The sequence below is a fragment of the Arvicanthis niloticus genome, chromosome 17 (assembly GCF_011762505.2).
Source record: "Arvicanthis niloticus isolate mArvNil1 chromosome 17, mArvNil1.pat.X, whole genome shotgun sequence".
Classification (NCBI taxonomy): Eukaryota; Metazoa; Chordata; class Mammalia; order Rodentia; family Muridae; genus Arvicanthis; species Arvicanthis niloticus.
The window spans coordinates 36,459,200-36,475,585 of NC_047674.1; the positions used below are offsets into that span (position 1 = coordinate 36,459,200).

A 16,386-nucleotide genomic window follows, 5' to 3' on the forward strand; every position below is an offset into this window, starting at 1 on the left:
GAATTTCAAGTGGAGTATATTGAATATTGAAGTAGACTTCAGGTTGTTTTTTGTTTTTGTTTTTTTGTTTTGAATCCTTTCTGTATTCAATTTTTTAATTCTTTCATAGCCCTTTTGGGTGTTTTTTTAAACTAAATTAACATGGCTCGAATGAACCGCCCTGCTCCTGTGGAAGTCACATACAAGAACATGAGATTTCTTATTACACACAATCCAACCAATGCAACCTTAAACAAATTTATAGAGGTAAGATTATGATCTTTAATGTCCTAATTGGTGGCAGTTTAATAGTGGGTCGGCTTGAAAGTGTTGTGACTACAGTTCTCACACCCAGAGAGGATATATTTTTAATTGTAGAGGTCTGTCTGCTACACTTTGAGAACTATTTGCCTTTGAGTTTGCTTAGTTAAATTTACAAGGCAGAGACTGCCACTTAGACTTTTTTCATATATCTTTCTTCTTAGCCTAGTATAGTAAACTTCAATTAGTGTCTGATTTTATTTGTGCTTTGAATCTAGTTTCCAACTGGCAATTCTGCTGTTTTCTGATGGCCTTACAACTTGCTTATACTAGGAATTGAAAGGAATTTTAATGCCAAGTAACTTACGTGAGCATTCATTTATGAAGTATAAAAATCTATAGATGTTTGGATAGAAAATAGAGAAATATTTGAATGTTACATAATTGTTTTAAATTTTGAATTAAAACGTTTGAATGCCGGCAGAGTTATAATAATTACTTAATGCATCCTTAGGTCTATAGTTTTTTTTGTGGTTTGTGGTTTGTTATTTTTTTTTTAAATGGTAAGTGGCTTTTTTTAAAATTAGTTCAGATTTGAGCCTTTGAAATTATTCTGACTTAGGTCTGAGGAGGTTCAGTCAGTAAAGTGCTTTACTGCTCCTGTCCGCATCCCTGCTGCTTCTTCAAAATCCATAGTTAAAAAGCCTTGAATGGTTGTACATGGAGCAGGGACACCTTGGACTTAGTGGCCAGCCAACCTAGCCTGCTGGCAAGGTGCCAAATAGTGAGAGGTCATGTCTCAAAATGAGGTGAATAGCACCTGAAGTTGACCTGGTACCTCTCCACAAGCACCAGAGTACTCAAGAATTTTGGTTTTGGGTTTGTTTGCTTGCTTTACCAGAGTTTAGGGTTTTTTTGTTTTTTCCTCCAACATAACATAGCATTTAGCAATCCTCTTTACTCTTACCATGTGAAACAAATATGCAGAGCAGATTTTGCCATTTGTTTGATCAATCCATATTTTTTTTTTAAAAAATGGTGCAGATAGCACATGACACAGTAAGACTATGGTTCCAAAGACCTCTCTGATGTTTTTAATATATGTATTGTTTCCTAGGAACTTAAGAAGTATGGAGTTACCACAATAGTAAGAGTATGTGAAGCAACTTACGACACTACTCTTGTGGAGAAAGAAGGCATTCATGTTCTTGTAAGTACTTGAGTTTTCCTGTCTGTTACACTACAGAAGTTTATTCATATCAGATCTCATGTTTTTTAAGTCAAGGCAAAATCATACAATAGTAACATGTGATTAAATATTTTGTATGCTCTTTGTGTGAGTGTCTTGCTGCATAACCCAGTTAGCCAGGAAAGTACTGTGAACTCAGCAGGCTGCCTGTCTCTTCTGGATTTGGGGATCCATGGATATGCCAGTGTACCTAGCTAACTTAAAACTCTAAAACATTTCTTTTGGATCAGGACTGGCCTTTTGATGATGGTGCACCACCATCCAACCAGATTGTTGATGACTGGTTAAGTCTTGTAAAGATTAAGTTTCGTGAAGAACCTGGTTGCTGTATTGCTGTCCATTGTGTCGCAGGCCTTGGCAGGTAAGGAAATACCTAATTTCCTTCTAGATCAGTGAGTCTCGCCCTTCCTACTGCTGCAACCCTGTAATAATACAATTCCTCATGTTCTGATGACCTCCAACCATAACATTTTGTTGCTACTATTATGAATCATAAAGATCTAATATGGAGTCCACAGGTTGAGAACTGCTGTTCTAGGTAAAGGTCTAAGTTGAAGTACTAATGTTTAAGATGCTTTCTTTTCTTTGGGATTGACCCTGGCCCCTCCTGCATGCTAGACAGGATTCTAACACTATGCTATACCTCTAGTTTTCTAGCTGTCTTATTTTCAGACAACTGAGTCTGAAAATAAGTCACTTCTAGCAGGCTTTGAATTTTTAATCTTTCATGCCTCAGCTTTCCAAGGAGCTGACATTCAAAGCTTGTAGCATCAAAACTAAGCTCTAAGATTTTCAATACAAGGCTATCATTGAATTGATAATTATATTTTTAGGTATATGAACAATTTTACAGGGTTTAGTGATCAAAAGTTTTACCTTACCTTAACAGAGCTCCGGTGCTTGTTGCCCTAGCATTAATTGAAGGTGGAATGAAATATGAAGATGCAGTACAATTCATAAGACAGTAAGTAATGTACCATCATCTTTCATGCCTGCTTGTATTCCCTTATTAAATGTCTGACTTAAGTAAAATCCAAACCATGTATCAACTAAATTTCTTTGTTTTTATCTGTGTATATGTTGTGTGCCTGTGGCCCTTAGAGGCGAGAAAACAGCATTGAATACCATGGGAGTGGAGTTATGAAGTTATGGGCGGCTGTGGGCCACCATGTCGATGCTGGGAGCTTGGTTTAAGCAGCGCAAGTGCTCTTAACTATCCCCCCAGTTGTTATTTTTAGGATAACTAAAATTATCCTAATTTTAGTGGGAGGGGTGCCTTGGGGACCCTACCCAACATTTTTGTATTCATGCAGATAATGTTGAGGGTTTTTTGTTGTTTTTTTTTTCTGCTTTTTTACTCGGTGTGTTTGTTACTTTACAGTTTGCTGAGTTATATAACTGGGGGTAGGGAGGTTGTTTTGCCCTAGTCTCAGAATCATTTATAAAAGTTAAAATAAAACAGGTTGATGTATTATTTAGAAATCTCAGTTTTCTAGATGGGTCCTTTGGTCTTCATTTTCCTTGCTATCAAAAATGGCATCCTTCTAACCTTTATCATGATTAAAAGTTGTCTTTTTCTTCTTTCCAGAAAGCGGCGCGGAGCTTTTAACAGCAAGCAACTTTTGTATCTGGAGAAGTACCGTCCAAAAATGCGGCTCCGCTTCAAGGATTCCAATGGTCATAGAAACAACTGTTGTATTCAATAAAACTGGGGTGCCTGATGCCATTGCCTTGCAAGTGGAAATTCAGATGGGACCTGATTTGTCATACGTAATTAACCAATATCTCTCGGCTTACCGGATAAGTCTGCTGAAGCTCCACAGGAATATTATTGAAAACCAGTTTCACCAGGCCACAAGCTTGACAGAATTGCAACCTTTATATCTGGGCTATGATCAACAAGTTTGGACACTTAGCAAATGATTTTGCTGGTCAGCATTTAAAACGGGCTTATCATTTGTACCAGTTGACCTTTCCTAAAATACGGTATTGAGTTATGTCATTAACGTGCTCCTGTGCCAGAATATTATTAGTCTATAAGGAACTTAGAAGGAGTAGGTGCCAAAATACCCAGCACAATACCTGTATATTTTTAGCATCATACAGAACCAAAATTGCAGGAACTAAGAACTCTCTAGACCTTCCATGGTGTATTCCTTCAGTCATTTCAAACACTGCAGGGCTTCTCTCATTATCTGCCTGCTCACTCTGTTTACATCTCCCACATTTACACAAGAATACATCAGGTTTGCTTAGCCATCTTTTTTTTTTTTTTTAAACTAAGTCTTGTGCTGATTATTTAATGTCTCTGTCTTTATGTTGTGCTGTTTCGGGAAACCTCCTTTTGAAAATCAACTTTGTTACAGAAGCACATATCTTCAATAATGTCTCCAGACAAAAAGCCTTATAGTTAATTTAATGTTTGCACTCAGAGGTGCAACCTAACGGAGGGCCTGAAAAAGAAGCAAGAGGAGGCTATTAAATATTTTTAGTAATATGTTGCCTTGTCTTGTGCAGAACATGTAGAGTATGCTCTTTAAGTTAGTAAATATTTTTAAGACATAGAGATACATTGTTGTAGCTAACCAATTCTTAATCAAAATTTCTGAAATTTTTGTGTTTTCCATGCCTATCAGAAGTTTTCCAACTTGTTTGAATTATGCTTTTCCCTTCTCTTCCCAATCTCTTGCAAAAAAGAAAAAACTGGGATCTGCTGATGAACTGAGCAGAAATATTTTTTACGCCTTTTGAGCTATGTAACTTAATAATTGGATACTTGATCATTTGTTTTATTATGTAATCAATAAAATGGTGATGTGTATTAATGTTAGTTCAACCATATATTTATACTGTCTGGGAATGTGTGGTTATAGTTATGTGGGAGAAATAGTTTGTCAGTGTTCACCAGCTTGTAAAAACTTAGTGCGAGAGCTTCAACATCTAAATAAATGATGAAACGCATTCGTCACTGAGGTCACTTTGCTTAAAATTAATTTGTAGAAAACAATGGATTTTACTATCATTTCAATTTATGGACAAATTTGTTGGGGTTACCAAGTGCTTTTTATTAAAAATTGCTCTTTAAAGGTCTAGATAATTGAATCAATTGAATGTTGGGCACCGAGGGAAAGCAGCCTGTGACAGATGACCTTGATTTTTAATTCAGTTCCATCAGTCACTTGTAGCTCTGTGCAGTTTTCAGTCCAGTTTTCTCATTTTTGAGTTCATTACATGCCTGTATATATTTTGAAATTAATTTAAACCTGAGTATTTGGCACATGATGGCTTAATAAATTTTAACTTTCAATAATCTGAAATGTTTCATTTTCCTAGTTCATGCTCAATAAGTGAACGGGATTTTTTGAAAATTGGAAAGAAATGTTATTCCATCTTACATGATTAAAGCTTTACATGCCGGTCTAGCACTTAGAAAGTGTTGGTCTGTAGGTCCTTCCTTTTTAATTAAATGATACACTATTACCACACAGCCCGTAAATAAACGTGCTTATTGGGAGAAAGATGCTGTCATGATTACTGAGTTTTTACTTTATTGAGACTATATATGGTACTAAAAGTCACTTTGCATTATAAACTTACCTGTATGGTATAAACTGAGATTTGCTTTATATTTTCTATCTGTGAGTACAGTAATATCCGGCAATAACATCCAAGAAATACCTTTGAGTCTAATAAGAATTTAAAGACTTACAAGCTGCATTCTTAAATGCAAGTTGGCTGTTATAAATTTTACTTAGTAGAAGGTTGGGGGTATGGCTCAGTGAATAGATGGCTTGTCTAGCACACAGGAAGCCCTGAATTTATTTCCCAGTGTCAGATAAATCATGCGTAATGGTATACAGGGATCAGAAATCCAAGGTCACCCTCAGCTATATAACTTTAGCCAACCTGGTGCACATGAAGTGCTGTCTATAATCTCACGTGCTTGCTTGAGTGGGGGCCACTTTTAGTAGATAATACACTGACTACTTGATCTGGCTTCTGAATTGGGATCATGATACTGTGGCAAGTGATGTGATTACTCAATCAGGAGACTCAGTCTCCTTTTAGAGGTACCCTAAAATAGATAGCCAGGGCGCATTTCGCAGTAGCCAGCAATCATTGATACTGTTTAGCACCCACTGGGAGTAAAGCTTCCCTCTACAGTCAACCTGCCATCTGATCACACTGCATGTGGTCAAGTCCCAGTATGTTGTACATGTTAACCTGTCCCATGGCCAAGCTTTAATCTCGCAGGATCTGTTGTGTTACAATCATCTGGCAAACAGCAGCTCCTGATACTTAGGAGTACTGCAAAGGGTATAGAATCTGGTGCCAGATTATCTTCAATAATTATCCCACTCCTTACCAGTGACAATTTTTTTTTGTATTTAAGTTTCAGGAAATATTTACTTGGCAAGAATGCTTCAGATGAAAGAAGTGACTTGGTTTCTTAATTTATAAGTGAAAGGCTAAAATACACAAATTAGTATCTTATCTGCTGTACACATTTACACCCCACACTCTTGAGTCCTTGAATTAATGTTGCCGTGTATGTGTCTCCAGCTCCTTAACTCATGAATTGGAAATTAAAGACAGCTTTTAAAGTATCTGATAGTGTTTCTGCATTACCTCTGAGCAGCTACACTAAGCAACACTGAAAGTAAAATTAAAATGTTCATTTACAGTAGAGGCATGCATTGAGAATAGAACTGGCAGTGATATTAGACACATTGTATTAACTAGATAGTGCACTTAGCTATGGATTAGCTGTTACTTAGTATTTTACAGTCAAGTGTTTTTCAAAGGACTTTAAAATGATTTACTGCAACAGGATGAGCCTCCAGTTAGGTAACTTGGTAGAAACCAGGAAGCAAGCCTGTATTTGAAATTTGAAGCTGAGTGTAGGGGTACACTCTCAAATCTCAGGACTCCTTTAATTGGTGGCAGGCAGATTTCTGAATTCCAGGCCAGCCAGAGCTACATAGTGAGATTCCAGCTCAGAGGGGAAATCCTGTATTTGAGCCTTAAGTATACCAAGCCATGCAGTTTATTTGAATATATCTGTATAATACTCCACAATGGCAGTCCTACATGAAACCCTATCACAAAAAAAAAAAAAAAAAAAAAAAAAAAGTAGGGGAGGGAGGGAGTCAGGATAGGAAGAGAAAGGAATTGAGCCTGAAGGAAATAACTATTGTCTGCCTTCACTGAGCATGGTGGTCAAATCTGCACTGATAACTTGTAGCCTGACTTGGTAGTAGTTTCAAGACTTAAATACCTCTTGTCAAAGAAGTATGTGCCCAGATTTTCCCTAGTTTGAATGCAATCATAAGGAACTTAGAGGTGCTTCCAAAACAGCCCTGTCCCTGTGAAATTCTTTGTCCTGGCTTTACATATATATAAATAGAATAGAACTGGCAGTGATATATTAGACACATTGTATTAACTAGATAGTGCACTTAGCTATGGATTAGCTATATATATGCATATCTATATAGAATTGTAGAGTGTGTGTGAGAGAGAGAGGATTTATTTGAAATTAAATACCAAGTTTGTTCACATCAGTATTGTGATGGCCAATCTTGGTGATCAGTGGCACACCTGGAAGAGGAGCAGTCAACTGAAAAGAATTGCCCAGATCAGATGGGCTCTTGGCCATTATCTGTTGGGCATTTTCTTGATTGCTAATTGACAAAAGTAGGGCCTCCTGTGGGCCCTGTTGCCCCTGGACTTGGGCTTTACTAAGGGCAACTTTGAACTTGAGGCAAGAACCAAGCTTGTCAGTAGCCCTCCCTCCTTGGTTTTTCTTTCAAGTTCTTACCTCCAGGTACCTGCCTTGTGCTCCTGTCCTAGCCTTTCTGGGTTATATCTGTACCCTACTAGCTGAAATAAGCCCCATCTGCCCTCAAGTTGCTTTTCTGGTTATTTATCACAGTAACAGCCAAAGCAGAACAAATACACAATGTGGGAGAAGCATTTTTTATTTTCCAGTGGCAGTTGTTTTGAGGCAGGGTCTATCCCTGGCTGACCTCAAACTCCCTGTTACTGAAGGATGACTTTGAAATTCTGATTCTCCTGCCTCCACTCCCAAGTTCTGGAATTACAGGCATGTGGTGCTGGAGATCAAACCCAGGACCTCCTGCATCTAGATAAGTACTCCACCCAGTGGGCTACATCCTCAGCCCAGGAGGAGTCAGTCACTTTTCTTTAGAAAGTAGAGTCTGGCTTGTTTGAGAGCTAAGGTCAAAAGACAAAGTGTGGTTCCAGCTTGGAAGAATGACTTAGTTTCTTACTTGGCTGGGATCTGGAATTCATGATTAATCGATAGACCTCATTGCATGAACAATTACATGGTAGGTATTGGGCACTAGTCACAAACTGATAATATTACATTTAAACCTTGAAACTGGGGCTACCAGTAGGTCAAGATGTAAACATAAACTCCTGGGTGTAACATCCATGTTATCTGAACCAAAGCAACCTCTCCCTAAACGTTTTGATGTGTAAACGAAACAGATATGCCCCTGCTGAAATTTTACATATATTGAAAATATTTCCACCCGCAGCTGTCAACAGAATACCATTAAAACACAGACTTAAAAGTTAATGAAGTGATGGCCGTAGTTATGCTTAATATGCAATACATGGAAATCCAAGCAGATTTGACACTGCTCATCCAAATGTTCAAACTCTTCACAGAAGCACAGCTCAAAGCAAATCCTTGACAGGATGAATATCTCAAGGTGGGGCCTCAGCCTTGAGTTCAGTGCCTGATTGCACATGCAAATCAGATTCTTCCTTAGGTAGGGGTTGATAGAGGCGCTGTGGAAATAAAGCAAAGGCAGGCAACAACTCTAAAAGCAGAGCTGTTCTTTAACCAGGGAGGACTACAGTCTCTCTGTGGAGAGGACACTGTCTCTATGAGGTATGGAGGTCTTGGGTTGTATAGAGCAGAAAAGGTGTTAGGGGGTAGAAAAAGTCTGGGTCAGTTCCCTCTGGAGTCTGGAAGTAGGTACCAGTGGGTTTAGTATGCACATCACCTGATCTGAAGCTTCCACAGATGTTATCAGTCAACTTCAAGAGCTTCTCGGTGCACCTGAGGCTTTTAGAAAATTAACCCTAGACCTAAAATGTAGAAGCACTAAAATTGCTAACGACTTCTGCTTGAAAAAATGATTCTGCCCTCTGGTTCTACTTTGTTCCAAGAGATGAAAGAGCCTATTGTGGTTTAGTTCTAACTCTGATGACAATAAAAGCTGCCTCTGTGACTTGCTTCTTTGGTGTTATTGTTTTTGTTTTCAAAACAGGGTTCTCTGTTATTGAAGACAGTCTTTGTGGAAGTCCCTATCTGGACTCAGTTTTGACCCAGCTGCCTTCCCTGTGCATTCTACCTTAAAAAAAAAAAAAGGTGGCATGCTTAGCTTCTGTTTTGTGGCCACCTTCAAGGACGGCCCATGCTCTTTCTGTGGTACAGAATATTCAAGAACGATTAATAAAGATCAATACAGCATTGTTTCTTTGAGTTTGGCCTTTACATGGGGGGCATTCTTTTTCATTCTTCTATTTTATTTTATTTTATTTATGGGGGGGGGGGGGTGTTGAGACAGGGTTTCTCTGTGTAGTCCTGGCTGTCCTGGAACTAACTCTGTAGACCAGGCTGGCCTCAAACTCAGAAATCCACCTACCTCTGCCTCCCAAGTGCTGGGATTAAAGGCGTGAGCCACCACCGCCCAGCCATTCTTCAATTTTAAATAGACCAAAATACATTTCAAACTCAAAAGGTTAAATTGTTGAGGCCCGGGCCGACCCACGTTTGGGCGGCCACTGTATCCCGGCCCAAGCTGCTGCTCTGGTCTGCAGGTCGGGTTTCAGCAAGATCGAGGGTGAGGCCAGATTTTACCTAGTGTCTGAGATTCGTCTCTGATGATCCCTCTATATTCTCTGATCTCTGGTTCTGTCTTTTATAGTCTGACTTCTAAGCCAGGCCTCTAAGTTACACCTTTAATCATGCCCTTAGGTCTTGTCTCTAACTCTGATCTCTATACTTCTAAGTATACTATTAAGTCACACACCTTTAATCTCACACACCTTTAATCTCAAGGTATCTAAACCAAGATTATCGGAGTGTTCTCAGCTGTTGTAGGCTATTGTAATCCAAGTCTCATGTCAGGGTATATGGCTCAAGATGGCTGCAAAGCTGATAGCCGCTTTCTGCTAAAAGTCGGCCCCCAACATTAAGTTAATTTCCTTTTCTGGGCTTTCTAATGTATAATTTTACCTCTTTTCATGATTTCAAGTTTGTGATTTCTTTTTCTGAAATAAGATTTATTTTGGAAAAAAAAAAAGTTATAGGACCTTTAAAGACATGTTGAAATCGAAAGGGTGGGAATTAATGTTCTCTATGCCTGTTCACTATGATGGTGACTGTCAAACTTCAAACAACTCTAGACCCTCAAAAGTGACTTGGGATCTTGTAGGAACAGATTGCTGGGCTTTTTGCCCCCACAGTTCTGATTTGGCAGGTCTGGAACGGAAGCTTGAGAATTTCCACTTCTTACATGTTGCTGATGCTGCTATGAAAACCCATTCAGAACCACTGCTTTAAAGAAAAAAGTTTGAATCTTAAAGAAAATAGGAAGGTTGACATGGCCCTGCCATGTGCAGTTACTGAGCACCAACTTCCAAACAAAATAATCATCTGTATCAGCAAGATGTGACTATTTGCAAGAGACCAACAGAGACCGGGACTATTGGTGTTTCTTTGTAGGAGGAGGAGCTGGAAAGGGTCATTGGACCCTTACCCGAGATTTCAGCCACTCTCTAATGCACTTCCCAGCCAATTATATATAATTCTGCACTAACTGTCCATTGGCACTGTGGTCTCAGGTAGCTCTAGAGTAAATATACACTACAAAAGTAATTGATTTGCATGCCACTATGCAGCTACCAAGAAGACACCACTGAAAGATAAGAGTTTTTGGTGGTGCAGCTGCTTTGGGGTCACCCTTATATGTAACATGTCACCTACACTCTGTAAATAAGCTCAATGCACTGGTATTTTGATCCTCTATAAGGAGAAAGTACATTTCCCCAGCAAAAGCAATTCCACAATGGCTGTACTCCCAACCATAGCTTCTGTATTAAGGATTTGCCATCCAACCCAGCATGAAGAAACGGGTTGGGAAAAGATGACCAAACACTGGGATGCTCTCTATCATGAGTGTCTTCTATATAGAAGAAAAATTAGCTCAGGATACCAAAGACAACTTCGAATGACCAAATCTAGGGAGATGATGACATCTTTCTGTGTTAGGGGTCAATCATGACTATGAAGCTGTCAGAGATCACACATGAAATTCCTACCCTAAGCCTCCAGAGTGAAGTCATTTGAACTTTTTTTTGTTTTGTTTTGTTTTGTTTTGTTTTGTTTTGTTTTTTTTGTCTGAGGACTTCTGGTGGTGGCTAGCAGATCATGGGGTAGCTAGGAATTAAAGAGGTGTTGCTTGACACATGTAGGTAGTCACTGTAGATTATATTGTTCTATTTCAGAATGGAAGGCAGTTCAGAAGCCAAAATCCTTTTAAGGAACATCTCAACAAATCTGTCAGTGTTTATGTTGAATATTCCTACAAGCCTTCCCTAGAGTCTGTTCAATGACAACTCAACAGGGAAGAAAGGAAAATACTTAGAAACCCTTAGAATTATGTTAGAATCTCACTGTGAACCTACACAGGAAACAGACTAGAAATGTCATTTTGGTCTACCAATCGACACTTTATTTTATGGAAGTTAGGAAATGGATGGAGGGTCTTCTAAGTCGTTAAGACCCTGGGTCAATGTCATAGCCTAAGATGACACACGGGTTTTTTAACCGCTCGACAGTGGCTTCTCATTATGCCAGGGTTAGTCAGTATGACCATAGAATATGGCAGCCTGGATGGCGAATTACTTCTGAAATTATAGTTGAAGATTCTAGACAGCTGCATACTCCAGCTTCCTCAGTGGGTTCTTACGAAGAAAGGCTACATGTTACCATGCAGATACCCGTATTACCCATGGAAAGGCCTACAAAGAAAGAAAATATGGTCTATATCTTCAGCCAGTAAGGAACAGAAACTGCAAGACTGGAAGTAGATAATCTAGCTTTCAGATGTCCCCAGACACTGTCCTCAAGAACCATCCAACTAATCGCTTTTAAATCCTGAGACACAGACACAATGAGATCAATATTGAATAAAGCTGATAGTGATAGTTTGTAGCAATAGATACCTAATATAACAATGCCTCTACAGTAGTGGGAGATTAAAACAAATCTCGTATATAATAATACCTTTCCATCTGAATATGTATAATAGTCCACTTATAAAATATACTTCACTTTTTCTAAACATACCACAATACTATCACACCCCAAATCAGCAATTGCTTAATATTACTTCCTTGATTGTATCATATATTTAAGAAATTGTCCTGCCCTATACCACAACACAGAAGGAACATGAGTATATCTCTGTAAATAATGTACAAACAATTCTTTACACTTATATGTTGTGTGTGTGTGTGAATGCACACATCCCACAGCATACGTGTGCAAATGGAGGCTGGAGGACTCCTTTCAGGAGTTGATTCTCTCCTTCACCATGTGGTTTGGGGACCAAATGGAGGCGGTGAGGATTGCCCAAAAGCACTTTTACAGATGGAATCAACTCGTGGCACACTGAGAATAATTTTTAAGGAAACCTTAGTGCTTCTGTTAGCTAGGCTTGGTTGTAAATACCTGTAACCACTCCACCATTAGGAAAGGTAAGGCAGGAAGATTGGGGATTCCAGGCCAGCTTATGTGACACATGCCACATGCCACCCAGATTCAAAATAATACTAATTATGTTCTCAAAATTATTACTGATACTTAGAATCCAAGGTCCAGGACGACATGGGCTTATTTATTTTGCTGTTAGAGGAAGGCTCACTATGTGACTGAGAATCTTCTTCACTTCTTAACCCCTCTTCTCTCTACCTCCAAAGTCCTAGGATTACAGGTATGAACTATTATATCTAGCCAAAAAAAAATTTTTAATTGACAAATAATAGTCTTATATGCTTATGATTTTATAATATGACATGATATTTTGGTATTTATATATTTTGGAATGATTAAAGCAAACTAACATACCTCCATCACTTTATATTCTTCTCTTTTGCATATACTACACACATTTAAAATGTACTCATTCAACGGATTATTATTATTAACTATATAGTCACCATGACTGTCCAATGGATGTCAATAATATCCAATTTTGATAGAAACTTTAGACCCTTCAACAAACATCTCCTTAGTCACCATCCCCAGAATTAATTATATAATTGATTACATAATTAACTTGAGCAAATTAATTATATGCCTTACAATGAATTTGTTGATTGATTGGTGATTGATTGACTGACTAATTTCCTTCTTCCTTCCTTAGTATCACTGAGACTTGAACTCAGAGCCTCATACATGCTAGGCAAACCATTAAGCTTTATCACCAGCCCATTTTTTACATTTTTGTTTCTTTTTAAGACAGGGTTTCTCTGTGTAGCTCAGGCTGTCCTGGAACTCACTCTGTGGACCAAGTTGGCCTCGAACTCAGAAATCCACCTGCCTCTGCCTCCCAAGTGCTGGGATTAAAGGCGTGTGCCACCACTGCCCGGCTATTTTATTTTTTAAAACAATTTTTAAATTCAAATATATTTTGATTATGTTTCCCCTCCCCAAAGTCCTTCCAGATCCTCTCCTCTTCTCTACTCACCCAACATTCAGTTCTTTCTTAAAAAACAAACAAACGCTCAATACAACAATAACAACCCCTAAAACCAAGAAAACAAAATAAAACCATCCCACTCCCCCAAAACCCACCAAACTGTAACCAGATAAAAGTATATTAAAAAAAAACAAAAACTGTGAAGTTCAGCTACTCCTGAACAGGAGGTCTGCCCCTGCCCCTGCCTTGTTTGAGATACCCAGTGTCACTCTGCTGGAGAAAATTGATTTTTCCCTCTTTTGACGGGTATAAGTGACGATTGTTAACCTTTACCCTAGTGATTATGTTTCCATTCATTCATGTATTCATTCATCCACTCATTTATTCATTGTTTAAAAATATAACAGATCATATGAGCTTTGTTCGTGTTGATTTATAGGGTCTTGTTTTCTTTCCCCTCTGGCTTTTAGTCTCTCTGCCTCCTCTCCTGCAGGGTTCCCTGAGCTATAAAGAGAGATATATGATGGATACAGTCCATTTAGGGCTAAGTGTTTCAAGGTCTCTCACTCTCTGAATAATAATGTCTGCCAATGGGTCTTTGTATTCATTCCCATCTGCTATAGGAGGAACCTTCTCTGATGATGGCTGAACATGCTGCTGCACTGCGAGTATGGAGAATGTCATTAGGATCATTTCCCCCTTTTTACTCTGAGATCTCTGTCTCACTGAGTTGCTCAGGCTAGTCTTGAACTTGCCATCTCCCTACCTTAGCTTTCCAGTGATGGAAAGATAAGCATGTGCCACCACATCCGAACACATAAAAACTTACTTCTTTAGTCTGGTGCTGTGCAATTCCGTAGCTCATTCGGGAATGTGTAGGATAAATAATCTGTCTGGTGACTTTCCTGGAGTAATCAGTCAAGTAACTTGTGTAGGATCCGCTGGTCCTCAGTAATTTCCTATGTCTCCAGCAAGGGGAGATTTTAATCATAATTCTATCAGTTCTACAGATCATCCTCAAATTAGATCATCTGGATGGATAAACCTTGCCTTTTCTTCAGTCATCCATGCTTCCTTCCTTGTTAAATTTTTTTTTCAGTTAAACAGTGTGAAGTTGATTCAGAGAATGAATCATGTAAATACATTGAGAATAAAGGATTTGCTATAATAATTAGATCTCACACAAACATGAATATTATTGCAGAACTGGAGGTCTGGAAGAAGATTAGAAGATCAGAGAAATAGGCATTGAGCAGTTTACCTTAAGGCCTGAGTGGGTAGACTAATGGCAGCTCACCCTGAAATCAAAGAAAAGCAAGTGTGACAGTCGCCAAAGCAGTATTACAAAGGATGTGTTCCTGTAGTCATCACCAGACTTTGTCCCTCTGGGGAAGTGGTTGTCTTTGTGTGAGCATGTTCCTGAGGGTGTAGTTTAGAGTCACTAGGTGAGATGACTCAGGGACTGCTATTGAATAGGAGACCAGCAGGTGGCAAGAGAAGCAAAACTCAGACGAAAATAGCACAAAGACAAGTTGGGATTCCAGGCATCTGCACCTTGGTCCTTACCCAGCTACACAGCCTTGGCATTGAAGCACACCGTGTCCTGTTTCCTTCACGTTCAGATCCATGCAAATTCCTCTTTTGTTCAAAGGACTCCAGGGCAACTGATCCACCAGTGTTTACTGCAGCGCTGTTTCATTCATGAGAGCTGAGTTGTGGAATCAACCTAGCAACCACAGAGGAGTGAAAAAAGTATGGCGTAGAAACAAGCTAGACTTTGTTCAGCTGTGTAGAATGAAGTTATGTCCTTTAGAGCTGGAGAAAATCATGTTGAATCAAATAAGTCACTCTCAGAGAGACGCATAAACTTAGGTGTGTACGCAAAATGAAAGGAACAGGAAAGCTGTATACACAGAGGACCAAAGGGAACTAACTGGGTGACGGAGAATAGGGAAGGGAGTGGGTGTGGGGAAATAGGCTCGATATACACTATGTATTTGTGTTCAGATGTCCTTGTGTAATATAGTACCTTGCAAAGCGGATATTGCACAAATGAGAAGTTTTAAAATAAGAAAAAAAGCTAAATGTTTTAAATAGAAAGGAAGCGTTCTTTTAAAGGATCCTGACCCCTTTACTGCTGTTACTGAAACAGGTTACAGCACAATAGTTTGGTGAGAACAAAACTAAGACCTTCTTACAATTGCCACACTCGAAGAGTTTAGAGTCGAAGAAGAGAGAGGGTCCCTAGGAAACAAGAGAGGGAAGTATAAGACGGGCGCTGAAAGAAAACCAGGTGAGCCGTGTAGGAGCGACGCAAAGGATCAGGCATGACTTGACGAAGTTTTTCTGTTCTTCAAGGATTTTTATTTGTGTAAAGATGCAGTGTGAGAATCCAGTTAGTAGTTTATACCACAGTACAGGCAGTGGCCTTTCCTTTGCAAGATACTGATTGGCAGGCACCCACTGGGACACTGTGAATTCTTAGTTGACAGACTTCCTATTTCCGGGTACCAGGATCTCTTACCTTGTGGTGGTTTGAATAGGCATGACCCCTCCCCACCTACCCTAAGACTCTGTGTTTGAACACTTGGCCCATAAAGAGTGGCACTAATTAATTAGGAGGTGTGGCCTTGTTGGAATAGGTGTGCCTTTGTTGAAGGAAGTGTGTTACTGTGTGGGCGGGCTTTGAGGTCTCCTATGCTCAACCTACATCCAGTCACAGAGTCTCACCCTGCTGCCTTCAGATAAAGATTTAGAATTCTCAGCTCCTCCAGCAACATGTCAGCCTGCACACTGCCATGCTTCCCACCATGGTGATAATGGACTGAACCTCTGAAATCGCAAGTCAGTTCCATTAAATTTTTTCTTTTATAATAGTTGCTGAAGTTGTGATGTGTCTTCATAGCAGTAAAACCCTAACCAAAACACACCTGGAAAGCGGATTTACTTGAAAAGTGGGTGTTGGTGGCTAGATATCCTTCATCTTCTCAGCTTCATCCCTGAAACTCCTGGCTGCAGGTTCATGATGGGAAACTTCCCCTCCTAAGAAAGGTAAAGTAAGATTCTCAACTGTCCCTATGGGATCTGATGCTTCTCTTCAGAGCCGCAGCCATGCTGGCTCAGATGTTGGGACCTGAACTCTCCTCAACT

General features: G+C 39.3%; 1 protein-coding gene across 2 annotated transcripts; it reads left to right on the forward strand.

Moving 5' to 3' along the window:
* The first annotated feature begins 102 nt into the window (after positions 1-102).
* Ptp4a1 (protein tyrosine phosphatase 4A1) lies at positions 103-5,007 on the forward strand. Of its 2 annotated transcripts, none has more exons than XM_034521632.2 (5): positions 103-246; positions 1,358-1,450; positions 1,720-1,850; positions 2,379-2,453; positions 3,078-5,007. In XM_034521632.2, exons 1-5 carry the CDS (start codon positions 142-144, stop codon positions 3,193-3,195), a joined length of 522 nt encoding a protein of 173 aa, XP_034377523.1. In that variant the 5' UTR covers positions 103-141; the 3' UTR covers positions 3,196-5,007. The 2 variants fall into 2 exon arrangements, with proteins under 2 accessions (XP_034377523.1, XP_076771245.1); XM_076915130.1 differs by having other exon boundaries at positions 3,082-5,007.
* The last annotated feature ends 11,379 nt before the right edge of the window (positions 5,008-16,386 follow it).

Excerpts from the sequence above, each read along its gene's own strand:
- Ptp4a1 (XM_076915130.1), top strand. The coding sequence starts at position 142 with ATGGCTCGAATGAACCGCCCTGCTCCTGTGGAAGTCACATACAAGAAC. Across the intron at positions 247-1,357 it reads CCTTAAACAAATTTATAGAG|GAACTTAAGAAGTATGGAGT; the intron begins GTAAGATTATGA and ends ATTGTTTCCTAG. Across the intron at positions 1,851-2,378 it reads TGTGTCGCAGGCCTTGGCAG|AGCTCCGGTGCTTGTTGCCC; the intron begins GTAAGGAAATAC and ends TTACCTTAACAG.